General features: G+C 44.9%; 3 protein-coding genes across 4 annotated transcripts; all 3 read left to right on the forward strand.

Moving 5' to 3' along the window:
- Positions 1–759: 759 nt before the first annotated feature.
- On the forward strand, positions 760–2,159 carry LOC6635173 (hatching enzyme 1.2). The gene is made up of 2 exons (XM_070207457.1): positions 760–1,229; positions 1,288–2,159. Exons 1-2 carry the CDS (start codon positions 1,037–1,039, stop codon positions 2,091–2,093), a joined length of 999 nt encoding a protein of 332 aa, XP_070063558.1. The 5' UTR covers positions 760–1,036; the 3' UTR covers positions 2,094–2,159.
- Positions 2,160–2,658: 499 nt separating this feature from the next.
- Positions 2,659–9,873, forward strand: Rm62 (ATP-dependent RNA helicase Rm62). 2 transcript variants are annotated; one of them, XR_004304971.2, is made up of 5 exons: positions 2,659–3,110; positions 4,705–5,814; positions 5,880–6,118; positions 7,089–8,339; positions 8,717–8,896. XR_004304971.2 is itself a non-coding variant. In XM_002058542.4 (5 exons), exons 1-5 carry the CDS (start codon positions 2,674–2,676, stop codon positions 9,207–9,209), a joined length of 2,202 nt encoding a protein of 733 aa, XP_002058578.1. In that variant the 5' UTR covers positions 2,659–2,673; the 3' UTR covers positions 9,210–9,873. The 2 variants fall into 2 exon arrangements, 1 of the variants encoding a protein (XP_002058578.1); XM_002058542.4 differs by lacking the exon at positions 7,089–8,339 and adding an exon at positions 8,973–9,873 and having other exon boundaries at positions 8,717–8,895.
- A 1,435-nt stretch (positions 9,874–11,308) lies between these two features.
- LOC6635175 (uncharacterized) lies at positions 11,309–13,026 on the forward strand. The gene has a single exon (XM_002058543.3). It carries the CDS (start codon positions 11,396–11,398, stop codon positions 12,818–12,820), a length of 1,425 nt encoding a protein of 474 aa, XP_002058579.1. The 5' UTR covers positions 11,309–11,395; the 3' UTR covers positions 12,821–13,026.
- The last annotated feature ends 4,504 nt before the right edge of the window (positions 13,027–17,530 follow it).

The raw sequence follows: 17,530 nt of genomic DNA on the forward strand, positions 1-17,530 counted from the left end.
GTAGACTAGAGGAGGATATTACACACTTCTATCCGGTTCAAGTTTCTTCTTAATCCGTCTTGACATTACTTTTGCACCCTTTTTCCACATACATATAGATATGCAAATATTCCAAATCGAATTTGAAGGCGATCGAAAAGAAATAAAAGTAGCAATCAAGACTTTCCGTAGACCGGACTATAAATATTGTTGCAACACGGATTCCTTTTTTTTTTAAATAGATCAATTTATAATTCACCCGAACTTTCCGTTCAAAAGAACATGTCTCAAGTTAATTTTCACAAAGATTTTTAAAGCCAAACGGATGATAGAGAAAAGTTACATACATCCATTTTAGCTATAATTTCTATTCCGACTTTAGGACTATATTGATTACAATAAACGAATTATATGCAGAATATATGCGCTTACCAGTTGGTGGAATTCAGCTGAATACTTGATGAATAATTATTTATAATTTAAATGGGATCTTCAAATTTGATTGGGCGACTTTCTAAAAGGCAAGAAAATTAGCAAAGTTGAACAATAAACACAATTTAAAGTAGGCAAAGTACCCGGATTTAAAGTGTATGGCAAAACGTAGGCCGTTCACTTGCCCATCGCTCTTTCCCATTGCGGCATTAAATTACAAGAGTCGCCCAGTCAGTCGGACAGGTGAGCAGGTGGTGGTGACGATCGCTGGAGCTCTGCGACGCGTACAGCTGATAGATGATGTTGGATTTGGTTTGCAAAGTCTGCAAAGCCCGGTATCAAGCGATACCGATATACCGATCCACCTGACGGCGGATGGCCAACATTATTTAGTTTTTATTTTCGCACTTTTTGCATAAATTAAATACAAGTCGCGCGCGCGCGGGCCTCAATGTCGGCGATAGCTGGCGGCGAGTTTAGTTAACGTCTTTGCGCGCAGCGGTTCGGTTCGGTACGGTTTCTGGCTTGGATTGCGGCCACGCGGGCATGGCGTCGCTCTGAAAGGCAAACACAAACAGCGAAACGCAAATATTAATAACAAATACGATATCAAAGCTCTTTTACAATGTGTGAAGATTTACCCAAATCTTTGTTGCCGCTGCTAGCGCTGCTGTTGCAGTCGCTTTTATTGTTGCCCGCCGCGTTGACTGCCGCGCCGGGCAGAGAAAGCGTCGTCGGACAGCAGCCGGCGCCGCAGCGTGTGCATTATCCGGCTGGTGTGGATTTCTTTGAGCATGAGTTCAGCAGCCTGGCGGCAGGTGCGTCCAAGCCGGCCAGTACCATAGTTTCCATACTAAGCTCTAGCTCTTCTTGCAGACGAGTTCGATCCGTTCGGGCCGGATATCGGTGATGATGATCTGGGCATTGACGATCCGGAGACCATGCCACGCTTGTTCCAGGGCGACATTGCCATCGATCCCTATACGTACATCACGCTGCGTCTGGGCGTGAATCCCATGCGACATCCGAAGCGCTTGTGGCCCAACGGTACCATACCCTTTGCGATTAGCCCGCGCTACGAGAGCAGGGAGCGACAGTCTATTATGCATGCTTTGTGGACATTCAATTCGCTCACCTGCATCCGGTTTGTGCCGCACGATGGTTATGTGGAGGATTATCTGCTGATTGAGCCGCCCGAGGAGGGGCCGCAGGGCTGCTGGTCGTATGTGGGCAAGCGGGGCGGGGAGCAGGTTGTCGCGCTGCAGCGGCCCGACGAGACAAGCGCCCACTGCTTCAGCAGCGAGGGACGCATCATGCACGAGCTAATGCATGCGATTGGCATCTACCACGAGCAATCGCGCGCGGATCGGGACAACTTTGTGAAGATCCACTGGGACAATATTGTGCCGCGTTTTCGTAAGAATTTTAAGCTCGTCTCGCGCAAGCGCGGCAAATACGCCTTTGACTACGATTACAACTCGGTAATGCATTACGGCGAGTACTATTTTAGCAAAAAGAAGGGTCAAAAGCCGACGATGACGCCGCTGCAGCCGGGCGTCCGAATTGGCCAGAGGAAGACGATCAGCCAAATTGATTGCCTCAAGATAAACGATTTGTACGGTTGTCTGAAGGGTCGGCGTGCCAAAATGTATAGGGCGTTTTGTAGTTTGTTAGGTTTGTAGTTGTTGCACTAATTGTATTTTTATTTGAATCACATTGATTTGCTAATTTAATAAATTATACACATTGCGAAATTGCACGCGGTTTTACTGTTTTCAAATAACTGTAAAGTTGCCACTGCAGAGCGTTGCCACATTCACAAATGGCATTGCGTCAACTTAGATGCACAAAAAAGCCAGCAGGTGGCGCTATACGCGTTTGAGTAGCGCAAAGTTACGAGCGACTGGCTCAATTTTCAAATAATTTTGTTATTTAATGCTTATGTAACAAAATAATCTTTGGTTGCATATTATTTATATAACTTAGCACATAAAATAAGAGCAATTGGCATATGCAACGTTAACTGGCTGAGCACATTAAGTGTACAGAACATCGATTGCAGTCAATGCAACCCTCGTTGCCAATCGATGTAACGCACGATAGTTTGTTGCTGCAATATCGTGGCCAAAAATTCATCGTCTTTCATTTCCATTTTGGACGAGGTTAGGTAAGAACACGCGCGCATAGACCTGCACGAGTTTAGTGCATAATAAGTGAAAATTATTAGGTTTTTAAACGAAATAAATTATTGCTTAGTTAAATATGTTAAAATTAGTACAATATGTAGCGCGTAAATCGTGCGAAGCTGCGACGCTACCCACATGCAGCTGGCGCAATTTATTGATTTCACCACACAGCATGGAAAAATGTATAACGCAACGTCGCCATTTTCTTTTTTGCTCGACCAACAGAACAACCAGCAGCAGTCTTGCTTCCATCTGCAGAGAACAACCACAACAGTTCCAAGGGAGCCGGTCTAGCCAGGAGTCAGCAGTACCCACACATAGAGTATTATTCAGTTGCTCCCAGCAGACACAGCGTGCGTTTCATTTGTCGTCAACTCGATACGAAACATCCAGATTAGTCGACGAAGCACTCCCAGCAGACAGGCAAACTACTACTTTGTCCAAACGTACGAGGAAATCGCTTTTTATTGACCCAGACGAGCAATCAGAGGAAATCAAAATTGAAGGAATAATGTAAGTAAATTTCTAATGGAAATTCAATGAAAAACACGCTTATGGAAACATGTGCATGTATGGGTACATATGCTGATGTAGTTGTTGGGTTTTTTTCCGTCGCCATTTTCTTGCCCACGCTTTGCGCTCAACGTTCGTAAAGTCTGTATACCTCGAAACTCAACGATGAGTAATTAATGGAGAGTTGCAAATGCCGAAGGGAAAGCAAACAGCAGAAAATCAACATTTTTATTTTTGTTCTTCGTTTTTCTACTGTTGTTATTATTTTTTTTTTCCGCAAGCAACAACTAATAGCAAGAACCACAACAACAGGAAAAGGGGTGGGGGAAATGTCAGTGTACGTCATAAAGAGAATTGGCTTGATTTGTGAAACGTGTCTTTACTTCGTTTGCTTTTTTATAGCATTTTAATTTGTCTGTATGCCCTCAACACGAGCACGCAGACACAGCGTGCAACAATGTGTGTGAGTGTGTGTGTGCGCGCCTGTGTATGTATTGGCGGCATTTTTCGCGTGTCTCGCTCATGTATAACAGTTCGTAGTACAGTTTGCATGCCCATGATATTTTATCGCCGTCTGTCAAAGCTAATACCGCTACCTAGCTGAATTCTCCATCTCTGTCTAACTCTCCCAGTTTGTTAGTTTAAAATGTCAAACGACGCCAATTGATTATGAGAGTCTGCCCGTCGCCCGTTTGCTCTGTCGTGTGCGCGCACGATTTGCCTTTTTGCATGCCTGTAAGCGCGACAGGTAGAGCACACGACACTGTGTAGAGAAAGAGAGCGGTGGGGCACCTAGACAAGACATTTGCTGTCTAATAAACGTTCAGCGTACCTTTCTGTCAGTTGGCCAAGTTAGCGTGCCTAGAAAAAAAACAAAGGGCGGAGTAGCCCAAATTGACAGACATTTGGCGGGGGGAGGAGGCTAGCATTTTATGGGCTGCACATTACAAACGAATAAACCGATACGTTTCACATGTGTGTGTGCGTGTGTGTTTGTGTGTATAATTGATTAATGTCAAAACTGTAACATTTGTGTTTTGGCTGCCGCTGCCAGGTGCCGAGTTGTTTAGTTGTATGTAAATATTGTATAGCTTAGATAAAGGCTGCTCTTGCATGTTGTTGTCAATCAAATTTGCCTTATTGTTTGCATTATTCGAAATTTATTTAATTTCCTTAACACGCAATTAGTTTTATTTAAGTTTATTGCGGTTCTATTGCTGTCTCGCTTTCGCTCTCACTCTCACATGTCAAATCCGTCAGATGCTTAGCGTTGCCAGCCAGTCGCAAAACTGACTGCAAACGAACAGCATGCGATCAAAGTGGGCGCCGCATTAACAATTCACAAGCTCGAATGACATTTAATATATCTGCTGGCGGAAGCAAAAAGTCGAACGATAGCAAACTAAATATGTTGAAATTGGATAAAAGTGCACTAAATGCAAAAAGTACACAAATCGGTTACCGTATTGCCAAAATTTAAGTTGCCAAACTAAACAAAGTGTCATTCTAGCATGTTTTCTGTTGTTGTTGTTGTTGTTGTTGTTTTTTTTTTTTTTTAAGCGTAATGTATATGAATTGTATTTTCTTTAAACAGGGCACCGCACGACCGTGATTTTGGATCCGGACCACGTGGCGGCCGCGACCGCGATGACGATCGTCGCGGCGGTGGCGGCGGTGGACGTTTTGGCGGCGGCGGCGGCGACTATCACGGCGTACGCAATGGTCGCATTGAGAAGCGTCGTGATGATCGCGGCGGCGGCGGCGGTGGGCGCTTTGGCGGCGGTGGTGGTGGCGGCGGCGGCGGCGGCTTCGGCGGTGATCGTCGCGGTGGCGGCAGCCAGGATTTGCCCATGCGCCCGGTGGACTTCTCCAATTTGACGCCGTTCAAAAAGAACTTCTATCAGGAGCATCCCACGGTGGCCGCTCGCTCGCCGTACGAGGTGCAGCGCTATCGTGACGAGCACGAGATCACAGTGCGCGGCCAGGCGGCCAATCCCATACAGGACTTTGCCGAGGCCTATCTGCCCGACTATGTGGTGAAGGAGATTCGCCGCCAGGGCTACAAGTCGCCCACACCCATCCAGGCGCAGGGCTGGCCAATTGCAATGAGCGGCGCCAACTTTGTGGGCATTGCCAAGACGGGCTCGGGCAAGACGCTCGGCTATATACTGCCCGCCATTGTGCACATCAACAACCAGCAGCCGCTGCAGCGCGGCGAGGGTCCCATTGCCCTGGTGCTGGCGCCCACACGCGAACTGGCCCAGCAGATACAGCAGGTGGCCACCGAGTTCGGTTCGTCCTCCTATGTGCGCAACACTTGCGTCTTTGGCGGCGCACCGAAGGGCGGTCAAATGCGCGATCTGCAGCGCGGCTGTGAGATTGTGATTGCCACGCCCGGCCGTCTCATTGATTTCCTTTCGGCGGGATCGACCAATTTGAAGCGTTGCACCTATCTGGTGCTGGACGAGGCCGATCGCATGTTGGACATGGGCTTCGAGCCGCAAATACGCAAGATTGTCTCACAGATACGTCCCGATCGCCAGACGCTCATGTGGAGCGCCACCTGGCCCAAAGAGGTTAAACAGCTGGCCGAGGACTTCCTCGGCAACTACATACAGATCAACATTGGCTCGCTCGAGCTCTCGGCCAATCACAATATTCGCCAAGTGGTCGATGTCTGCGACGAATTCAGCAAGGAGGACAAGTAAGCATACAGACCCCATCTCTTGCCAATCCCATCTGATCCGAACTCCTCTATTTGCCCTACAGACTCAAGAGCCTGCTGTCGGACATTTACGATACCAGCGAGAATCCCGGCAAGATCATCATCTTTGTGGAGACCAAGCGTCGCGTGGACAATCTGGTTCGATTCATACGCAGCTTTGGCGTGCGCTGCGGCGCAATTCACGGCGACAAATCCCAGTCGGAGCGCGACTTTGTACTGCGCGAATTCCGCTCCGGCAAGTCCAACATTCTGGTGGCCACCGATGTGGCGGCCCGTGGCTTGGGTAAGTTAACGTTATGCATGAGCAATTCACGTAGTTTCACGACGATCACGCCATCGAGTCTTTGCCGCACTAGACGTACACTCACACAGACACGCACACACTCACACACAGACACGCACACACTTAAACATTTGCCCATATAAACATTTGCTTGACATGCACACAGTGAAAGCTCGCTAGAACGAACAGTCAAGATTGATATAATTGAAGCTTGTAATTATTCCTGTGAAGTTGAAGAAAATATTCCATACAAAAACGCTTGGTCCGATTCTTCCTATAGAGCTGTACAATATAGTAGATCGATCTTGACAGATCGTTTCTATTTCATCTAGAAGAGTTCCCTATGAGGCTAGGCTGAGAATTGAGCAACTAATTTTCATAGAAACTGACGGATCAAGAATATATATACACTCTGGAGGAGATGCCTCGATTCATGTATAAAATACAATTTGTTTTGTTGCCAAAATTTGCGCTTCATCGAGCTGTCCGTTTTACAGAGCTTTCACTGTACATCTCCCACTAGACTATAACTCCCCCCCCTTCCTACCCCGAACAAGCCCCACTGATTCCCCCGCCCACCAAACCGCCTCATTAACTGCATCTAGACTTGAAGACAAGAACAAATTAGCGTGCGCCAAAAACTTTCTTTATAAATATAAATATCAACAGTTTTTAGTCGTAAGCGCCCCTCCCCCCCTTCCAAACATAGCTAAAAACTTTAATAATCAACATAAACTTTTATTCCACACCCACACCCGACCCACGCCCCGCCCATAACCATGCACCCGCCTCCCTGCAAATGCCCCACAAAAAAAAAAAAAAAAAAACACCCCGTAAATGATAAATATGTGTGCCTTGTGTTGTGCACACACACACACAATTTTGTCTGTGTGCGTGTCTCTCTCTCTCTCTGCCTCTCTCTCTCTCTCTTTGTCTCTCTCTCTCTCTCTTCCTTCTTTCTCGTTTACAGAGGCCGTTTATTGTAGTATGATGGGGAGGATAAAGGACAAACAACAAGTCCCAAAACCTGTACTCGTAACTTGAGCCGACTTTTTCAGCTCAGCTGAAACTCTGAATGAAAGAACAGAACACAATTGAATTGTGGAGATAATAGAATGTTCAACTGATCTCCGAGTCGTCGTCGTCGTCGTGTTCGTTCGTGCTCGGACGCGCGATGATCAACGTTAACATACGAGACGAGGGCTTATACATATATATATATATCCCCAACATCATGCATCATACGTGGCCTCTGCAGTCCTCACATATCGAGAAAGAGTGTTGAGTCAACCAACCAGCCAGCCAGCCAACTAAACCGAAATACGAACCAAAGCACAACAAGCAAAACGGTCAAGAGGGGCGCATCTTGGTTGTCACCAGTTGAAGGCGGCGCTACAAAGCAGGCACATTAATATATGTATATATATATATATATATGTCGAACTTGAAAGGCGCTGATGTCGTCGGCCGGCCGGTTGCTAAGCACAAACCACAAACATCAGCCAGGCAGCGACAGCAACACGGAATGAATACTCAGCCCAAAGGATGCACACACGCACACCCAGACACAATCACACACACACACACACAACCATTTCCACTATTAGAGCTGTCCCAGAATTGGAATGGAATGTTGGTGGATCTCAGGAAGGAAGATAGCTGTGTGATGATCGTCTTCGTCGTCTTCGTCGCCGTCGTCGTCGTCGTCGTCGCTGCTGCTGCCTCTGCTGCTGCTGAGTGCCTAGCTACCAATTGGGCCGCCACGCCCACTGCCCAACTGCCTGCGCGCCGCCAACGCCCGCCGTCTAGTGGGTGGCAACTGAATCTCTCCTGGACACCGCGACGCTTGTTTGAAAAAGTTGTTCTACATAAAAGAGTTTAATAATTCAATAATAAACACATACATATATGCCGCCGCCTCTCCCTTCTATGGTGGAGGATGCGGTTACCGGTTGGCCTGGCCCGACCGACCCCCAGCCCCCCAAGTCTAATGAGTCGTGTCGAGTCGAGTCGAGTCGAGTCAGATGAGGTGCACGCGGGGCTCAATGCAACAAACTCTCGCCGCTCGCGCTTCGCCATGCGATCATATTTAAATAATATAATGTACATATATATTATTGTTGTTGGGAGAGAGTTTGGACCACGAGCTGCGCGGCGCCACAAAACTTTGAGATTTTGATTGAGAGAAAAATTGAGTGAAACAATTTGTAGCACCAAGAAGGTAACGTACATTTTGAAACATTTTCTTTTTTTCGTAAAAACAAAACCAAAAAAAAAATATATAAAATCAAATATATATACATATAGAAATAAAAAAAAAAAAACAGAAGCTGAAAACATACAAAATATAAACTTTACTCGAAAAGCGAATCAAAAAAGACAAGTGTATTCAAAGTGTAAAAACGTCTCGGAAAAACGCTAAAAATTGTTATTGCAAAAGCAAAAGCAACAGCAAAGCAAAGCACCAGAGCAAATAGAAAATTCAAAACAACCATTTGGCAATTTGCAAACTGTTTTTTAGAAATATGAACCAAACTAAATATGATTTATATTAATCTATAAACGCATTCCATATCTATTTCTCACACATATGCACAGACGTCGATGGCATCAAATATGTCATCAACTTTGACTATCCACAAAACAGCGAGGATTATATACATCGCATTGGACGCACAGGACGTTCGAATACCAAGGGCACATCGTTTGCCTTCTTCACGAAAAACAATGCCAAGCAGGCCAAGGCGCTCGTCGATGTGCTCCGAGAGGCTAACCAAGTGCGTAAAGTTAACAATTCGTATATATTATAATCTGAATGGTATTTAATCTCTTTTTGTTTTCGCTTCGTTTGCAGGAAATCAATCCCGCGCTAGAAAATCTGGCACGCAACTCGCGCTACGACGGCGGCGGCGGACGCTCCCGTTATGGCGGCGGCGGCGGCGGTGGCGGTCGCTTCGGCGGCGGCGGATTCAAGAAGGGCAGCATCAGCAATGGACGCGGCTTTGGCGGTGGCGGCGGCGGCGGCGATGGCGGCGGCTTTGGCAACCGGAATGGCGGCGACGGAGGCGGCCGACACACGCGCTTCGATTAAGCTAAACACAGTGGAAACTAACTATAGTATCAGTTGATTTGATTAGCAAATGAGAAGCAGCTCCCTAGAACATAAGATTAATTTAAGTAATAGCTACAAATTAAGTTTTCGTACAACCAAACTACTCGTATCATCGGTTTGTACCCGGACGAGCAAATAACCCACAACAAGAAGAGGGGTTAGATGTGAGCCGAAGCAAACAACTTCTTCAACATAGCATTTTATGTTAGCAAACACTTGTAAATTATTTTGACGCTTGCTCCACACACAACACACAACCCCCCCCCACACTACACTCACTCCCCTGCGAAATGGTAAACACAATATTATAATATCATGTGATAACTTTTAATTTAATACAATATATCACTTTAAACAACAACAACTTAAACGAAGCGCGTCGTGTGTAAGGCAAAGAGCAAAGGATCATTCCCGTCTCGTTCCCTTCTCTTATTTTGATGATGATGACCAGGAGCAGAGGGCTCGGCTCCTCGTGATCGTCAATTAACTTTTGGATACCTTTTACGGCACAATAAGAACTAAACAAACAAAAAATACAATACAAATGAAAAAGTATGCAATTGTATGTACAAGGAGAGAAATTCTCGCAATTAAAAATGTTTTAATTTTTCTTTTGGAAAATAAATATGTGTGTGTGAACCTACTTACTACAACAGCCAAAAGCAACAGAAACTGCTCGTACGTTGACAACTTTCTCAATTAAAGTTTAAAGTCCAAGATGCCACAAAAGTCGCAGAGCATATTCTTTTTGTTCTTCTTCTGCCAGGCAGGCATCATTAAGTCCCAACAACTTTCGCATCGAGAACCTGTCAGTTAGCTGGGCAGGGGCACAGGAGCGGAGCGTGGGCACAGTCAGGCCCAATGCCGGAGATAAGAGAGATTTTGCCAGCGGGCAAGCGACAAGCGTGTCGTGACACCACATTTAGACGCAATGAAGCCAATTCGGGGCCAGGAATTGTCAGGAGTTTGAGCCTTTTTCGCCTGTCGCTCACAATTCCTATGACAAGTTTCGCATTGGGGCGACTTACCCCCATTTATGCTGTCCCCTCACAGATGGCCGATAATGAGGCTGGGAATGGGTCGCTGCGACTCGAACAATAATTGAAGCAGCCAAGCAACGTTGTTGGAGCACAAAATAACTGCGACTGCGCGATACTCTGTTCGACTTGTGCAAGTTTCAGTTCGGATGCGGTTTACTAAAAAACTGACTTTCTAACTTGTGACCAGAAATTAATATATGTATACAGCGGGTATTGCCCGGCTTTGCCCGTCGAAGTATGAAACACGCCAAAGTTCACAAACCAAATCTTTGACCCACATTTTCACCAAGAATGAATGGATTTTGCGAAAAGGGTGAAACAACTATCAAATGAATTTGAACAAAGATCTTTGAAAATAATTGAGGACAGTTTTATATAAATAGAGATATTAAAGATTTTTTAAAGTATATTTTAGTGAGAGCTTTTCAGTTGAAAATCTCCAAATATTCTAAATCTAAATATTGGGAGTGAAAATGTAAGCAAAATATTGCCTCTATTTCGTCTTGAATAAAAATCGCGAAGCTCAAGCCAGACAAACAAATATTTGGAATATGGAAAGGTCAGCAAAACCAGTCCATTTAGAATGGGTGAGGTAGGGTATACATTTATGTTTCGTTCTTTCGAACCATGTACGTCTATGTGAACGCGTCGCTCTGGGAAACTACAGAGACTAAATCGAGAGAAATTTTAAATAAATTTTCTCGAATATCATAGGCAGAGCTAGTTTATTAATTTTGTCGATAAATCAAACCAACTTATCAATTTCGGGACTTGGGTTTTTAAGCATAGCTCGAAAAGTACAAACATTTGAGAATAAGTCACTTTTTGAATACCCTACACGGTCCATGTCATATTGTAAAACTCTTCCATACCCATTTGAAATGGCTAAAAAGGGTATGATGATTGCCTGCCACACAAAAGTTGTGAATATTTTACTAGAATTCCATTTATTTTCCACGCTTTTAGGTGAAATTGAAAAATAATAAGCAGTGCCTAGCCGGGAAACCAAAATACTAGAAAATCCATAACAACAGAGCGCACTTTGAAAAGGCTGCTTGAACATACATTTTGGAGTTTTCCCCTTATATTTCACGCCAAGTAAAATTGTAAGAGAACACTTTCAACATGAGCCACGCCTTGTATCAGGATCCGATGCAGAGCCAGCCAATGGTTATACCGGATACGGGAATACATTTGCGCTTGTTGCCAAAGGACTTTACCCTATTCGATCCGGTGCTGTTGCGGCACGTGCTCTGCCTGATGATAGTCGTGCGGAACTTCTTTCACGTGTATCTCTGCTGGCGCCAGCTGCGCGTGTGCAACAAGAACGTGGATCCGCCGGCCGAAATGCAGAACGCCTTCACCAAGGAGGCGTATATGGCGTCCAAAACGGACGAGATGTACACCGTGGAACAGTCGCTGCTCTCCTACATATTCGATGCAATATTCTGTTTTATCGAGCTGTACTTTGGCGTCTATCCGTATCTCTGGCGGGTGATCATCAATTGCTATAGCATTGTTGACGATCTTGTCTGGCAGAGCATCGCCTATGTGGCTTTGTTCTCCAGCTATTTGGTGCTGCGTCGCCTGCCCCAGATCTTTTACAACAAGCTGGTGCTTGCCGAGTGGTACAATCTTGGCCGGGATAAGACCTTGCCCCTGGTCGGGGTGTTGTGCTCGTTCGCTTTGCTGCTTGTGCTGGTACAGGTGGGCCTTGTGCCGCTGACGGCAATCTTTTTGTTTATCGAAAGGTCGGGCGGCACATTTTTTGTGCTCTGGATTTGGGGTTTCCTGTTCGTTATATCTAGCCTCGGTCTGATGATCTACAGTTTGTTTGGCATACCGTTTCTGAGCAAGCGTTCCAAGCTGCCCGCCGGCGAACTGAGGGATGCCCTGGTCAAGGTATTGAAGATATTTCACTTTAAGACCGACAATGTGTACCTGATACACACAAACTTTCAAGTGAGCGGCTCAAAAGCCAATGCCTGGGGCTGTTCCTGCTGGAAGCGTATCTTCATCATGGAGAATCTGTTGCTGAACCTCGGCAAGCCCGAGTCGGAGCTGTACGAGGATGAGATCGGCAAGGGTCTCAATACGCAGGAGATGGTCGGCTACGTGGCCCACGCACTCGTCCATTGGCGTCAGTGGCACATTGTCAAGTCCTTCATCATGGTCCAAGTCACACTTATCGTATACTTTATGATCTTTGGCGTCTGCTATCGACTGCATTGCCTCTACGAGGCGGCCGGCTTTTCGCCCGGCTTCTATCCGCCCATTGTTGGCTATTGGCTGGTCTACAAATATGTGATGCCATTTTATTTGACGATCACCAATTGGATTATCTTCTTTGTACTGCATTCGTTTGAGTATTCGGCCGATAAATATACGTGGAAACTGGGCTATGGCCCGCCACTGGCCGCCGCTCTGCTCAAAATATTTTCCGATAACCCCGTTTTCCCCTTTGTCGACAGATGGTACATGATGTGGCATCGCTTCAGGCCAACATATCTGTTGCGCATCAAGCGTATTTCCAGCTGGCGTGCTGTTTAGCTGCCAGCAGCAACAAAAAAACTGGTATCTATAAACTTAATTGTTCCCGAAATTTGTTGGGATTTGGAATTGATAGCTGATCCTGCGCGACAGCTAAGCTCATCAAATTGTATTTATGAAATGTATTTATTTAAGTGGCAACTGGCATAGTTCCCAACTATTTAGACTCTATCTAATGTAAATTCAGATCAGTATTGAAATTAATAAACATTAATAGAGGCTAACTATCTATTACAATCTGTTCTCTTATTAACCTTTCATTTGTGTTATCATCAACAAAAGGGGCAGGTAATATTTATCTAGAACTTTTCTGACTGATGCAAGACCAAAAACTGAGCGCTAGCAAACTGAAATTTGACCTTTTGCCTCGAAAAGCATAAAAGAAAGCCAAGAATGCTTGCGTGGTTTAATTTTTTTTTAAGTGTCGGACCAAGAAACGCGCGGTCGCCGGTTCAAATTCACAAAAATTTTGCATAATGCCTTGTAGAGGATATTATTATAATATTTGTCATAGAATGAAGGGGGCAACTTCGACCCTATGATGTATATATATTCATGTCTAGCAGCATATAGTACATATATTTTGTCTGTCTCAGCTTTAATAGAGAATCGGACAACCATATGAAATAGCTGCCATAGGAGCTATCCGTCGAAAGGTAGGTTCTTGTGTGGAAAACTTCTTGATTTTTCACGATATCTTGCTGAAACTCGGCAATTATTGATTTCACTATGCCCCGTATATTTATTCATAATTTGAGTATTTGTTTTTTTACGAGCTTCACTGCTCTCACATATCTGCAAAAGACAAAGGTCAGCAAGGGCCTTCCTCCCTCTATTTGTTTAGCTTGTTATTCACAGTCTAAAATATGCCTTATTTCAGCTCTCTTGCAATCGAAACGCTTTGATTAAATATTGTTAAAGATCAACTTATCGCGCGCCGTGACCACAAATGTTATCTAAGTTAATAGCTCCCCAGCCGAAACTAACCAGCCGCCCGGCCAGCCCAGCTGCCTTCCAAGCAGCGCATTTATAGCCTTCTCGCCGCAACCGAATGATATGGCAAATTGCTGAGAGTCCACACACGCAGCGACACATTCATGTGCCCTCCGCACCACCCGCTCCGCCTGCTCCTACCCGCTTTCTGGCCAGAAAGGGAAGCCACTTAACCGGGAACGAAGCGGGTCACTTACTTCGCTGCGCGCGCACTCGGATTACAAAGGAGACGCCACCAGCATAAATTCATTAAATTTGCCTAATTTCGTTTTTGCCACACACACACACACACAAACACACCACACACGCACACACACGACACACACACACACCACACACACACACATCAGACAATTGCAAATGTGGGTTCGGGTTAGGCGCAGCCAAGACAACCAGTTGAAATTCATTGATTGTATTTACAACACCCGCGACGGCACACACACACACACCAGCACACACACACACACACACATACGTTTGGCAGCACACACATGAGCTTGGCGCTTTGGTAATTTGACGCGTTATCACTTGTGTTGAGTTTTTGTTATCATTAAGCAGGCAGCGCGGGCGGCGCCTTAGCCAAATCAGAGCTCAAGTTCATAAAATCCACGCCCATTCAGCGCCCGCACACACACACACACACACACACACAGACAGGCATTAACAGCCAGCGTTTAACTACTTTGGGGCGTGGAGAGCGGGCAGGGAGGGGGGGAGGGAACCTTGCTGCTTGTTTTTGACAACTTGGGCATAATAAGACATTAACTTCATGCACATCAAATACTTTATTTATGTGCGTCTGGAGTGTGTGTGCGTGTGTGTGTGTGTGTGCACACTTCAAAAGGCTGGCGCTGCGGCTGCGCCTGCCACGCCCCCTGCCCAGCATCTTAGATTTTGCCATAATTTACTTGCCTTCTTTCTTTTTTTTCCACCCGCATGCCCTGGCCCTTGGCCACGCTTGCTTGCTTTTTAATTTCGTTTCACTCTCTCTCGCTCTCTCACTCTTTGTCTCTCTCTCTCTCTCTCTCTCTATCTGCGTAAATCTTTTTTGTTTAATATATTTCGTGCGCTTCGTCCTGTTTATTTGGCATCGCCCCGCCGCCGCCTGTTCGGTCTGTTTGGCAAATTAAGTGCAATTGCTTGAATTTAATTTCATGCAAATAAAAGTTTTGATTAGACGCCCTTTGCCCTTGGCTCCCCCTGTCACACACACACACACACACACACGCACACATGTGGCAGTCACGTGGCGCTTTATTGTAATTAAGTCTTTGCTTGTAAATGTGCTGCGTCAATCAGTCAATCAGTCAATCAGCCAGTCAGTCAGTCATTCAGTCAATCAGCTAGTTGCTCTCCGCTCTGTCGCTTGTGTTCTACGTGACGTATACGTAATGCGCAAACGTTGTATTAAGTGGCGTATACATAATGCGTATACATTATATTATTTCGCTTGACTTAATTCAGCAAAATAATGCCTTTTTGGTTTATTTTGTAATCAAGTTTAAATTGTTTTAATATTAAATATTTTTTTCGATTGATTTAAGTGTGAAGAAAAGAATTGGAAAAACGGAAATATATTGAATATTACTCACCTGTGTTGAGCATTCAAGAGCTCACAAATTATGCTCAAAATGGCTTGGTTATCTTTTCTGTGTCTTGCGAGCACAAAATAATTATTTCTAGCGATTCGCTTTACTTTGATTTATTTACATATCGTCTGTCTGTAAAAGAAAAAGATATTATATATTGAACAAAATATTCTAAGAAAATCTTTAAATTGACTCTGCATAATGACTTGCACTTAATCAAGAATCAAAATTTGGCTTTCAGTTAATACATTTTTTTCCACATACTTCTGCTCAAATTCTTATAAGTATATTCAGGGTAAGCCATGTTCATTCAAATGTAAATGTATGAATTCTCTTTTAGTTTTTCGGGTTGAGGCATAGAATTATTGTCGAAATATATTTAGTTAAGAGTGTCGGGAGTATCTGACCATTAGATACACTAAACACAGCAGCGAGCTGCTCCTTAAAACTTTCTAGCTTCTTTCTAGCTATAAAAACAAGCACAGCATTTTCTTCTTTCCGTAACACACAATGGAAAAATGCCAGCTTAAATAACTTCGGAGTCTGTTGTCCGATCGGCATGCAAATATCGAGGCTTACATATGGCACTGAAATGTGTGTAAATATTAAAGCCCTAGGCTATACCTATAAGAATAAAGGGTTTCTATAAACAGGTTAAGGTATCCAAAAAGTAATCTTATAACATTTGAACCAGATTCAAAATTCAGTTCTCTAAGTTGAACGCTTTGATAGACAAAAAAGACTTTTGACGCAGAATATATATGGAATTCTGCCAAAGTATATATAATTTATGTTCAAAAAATGATTTACATTCTCTTGTATATATGTACTTAGTATATATATATTTAATTAATATACTATATTATTTATTTAAAAGGCAGCAAGAGTTGAGGCTGTAATGAATACCGACAATGCGGACCTAGCCTTTTGTGCAATGTCTTGCCACAGTTTGCTTCATATTTTGGATGCCACTCAGCACGAAACATAATTCAATAAAGCGTCAGGCAAGAAGAAGCAGCCGCCTTGGATGTTGCCCGCGCCAATCTTCCTGCCAGGCCCCTCTCCCCCGCCCGTTTGCATAATGATGTCACAGCATATTACATATTATGTAAATATGAAATTCAATTGTTTAAGCATTTAGCAGGATGCATAATTTATTAAAATGGCACACCTGACGCATGCCAGCAGGCGGTGTTGCCAAGAACCCGCCCAGAGGGCGAGGTTGGGGTTGGAAGTAGTGGGGGGGGGGGGGGGGGGGAGGCAGGTCCTGCCAGGACATGAAGCTGAGCAGCACGGAACGGCATGTTGACGGCTATTGGCTTTTGTTGTGCTGCTGCTGGTGATGCTGCTGCTGATGTTGCTGCCATTTGAGGCAGGAGGCGTTGTTGCAGTCGGTGACATGACACGAATATAAACAGTACATAATGCAGGGGATGGGGGGTGACGGGTGGGGTGAGACTTGCAGCTGCAGGGTCTGGCTGCGGTGGGTGAAATTGATTTTTAAAACGGCAGCCAGCCAGGACGCAGCTCATGTCGTTAGCAAATCATAAAAGCGTGAAAAGTCCTGCTACTATATAGTAGTTGCTTTGTCCTAGCATAATGAGCAGGAGAGTGGGCGGGGAGGCGGGGGGCACTGCCGGCTAACTGCAGCTGACATTAAGGAAGATGGATGGCGTTGGCGTTGCGTGCAACATTTAACGCTGATCCCTTTGAGTTTCATATTGACGGCAAGCGCCTTGAGGGTTGACAAAAAAAAAAGGAAGAGAAAAGTGGAAAGTAGATTCAATTTGACACCCTCGTGTCCTGGTCAAGTTAATTTTGTAGCAAGTTTTTAATGGCAGCGGCGCCTCTGATGACTTGATGGCCTTTACGCTGGCTTGTCAGCTTTCGTGCCGGCCCGGCTTCGAGCTGATCCATGCCGCAATCTGCTGACTTGCTGCTAAATTAGCGTTGCAAATATGCGCGCAGGACTCGGGCGTTGTCATCGTTAGTCCTGGCCAAACAGATTTTCATATTAAAGTTGCAACCAAGTACTCGCTCTCCCCACGCTCTCTTTCTCTTGGCTCGCCTTTTTATGCAAGATTTATTGCTATTTAAACGACGCATAATGTGTCCCGGCTGCTGTTGT

The sequence above is a fragment of the Drosophila virilis genome, chromosome 2 (genome assembly GCF_030788295.1).
Source record: "Drosophila virilis strain 15010-1051.87 chromosome 2, Dvir_AGI_RSII-ME, whole genome shotgun sequence".
In the NCBI taxonomy this organism is placed as follows: domain Eukaryota; kingdom Metazoa; phylum Arthropoda; class Insecta; order Diptera; family Drosophilidae; genus Drosophila; species Drosophila virilis.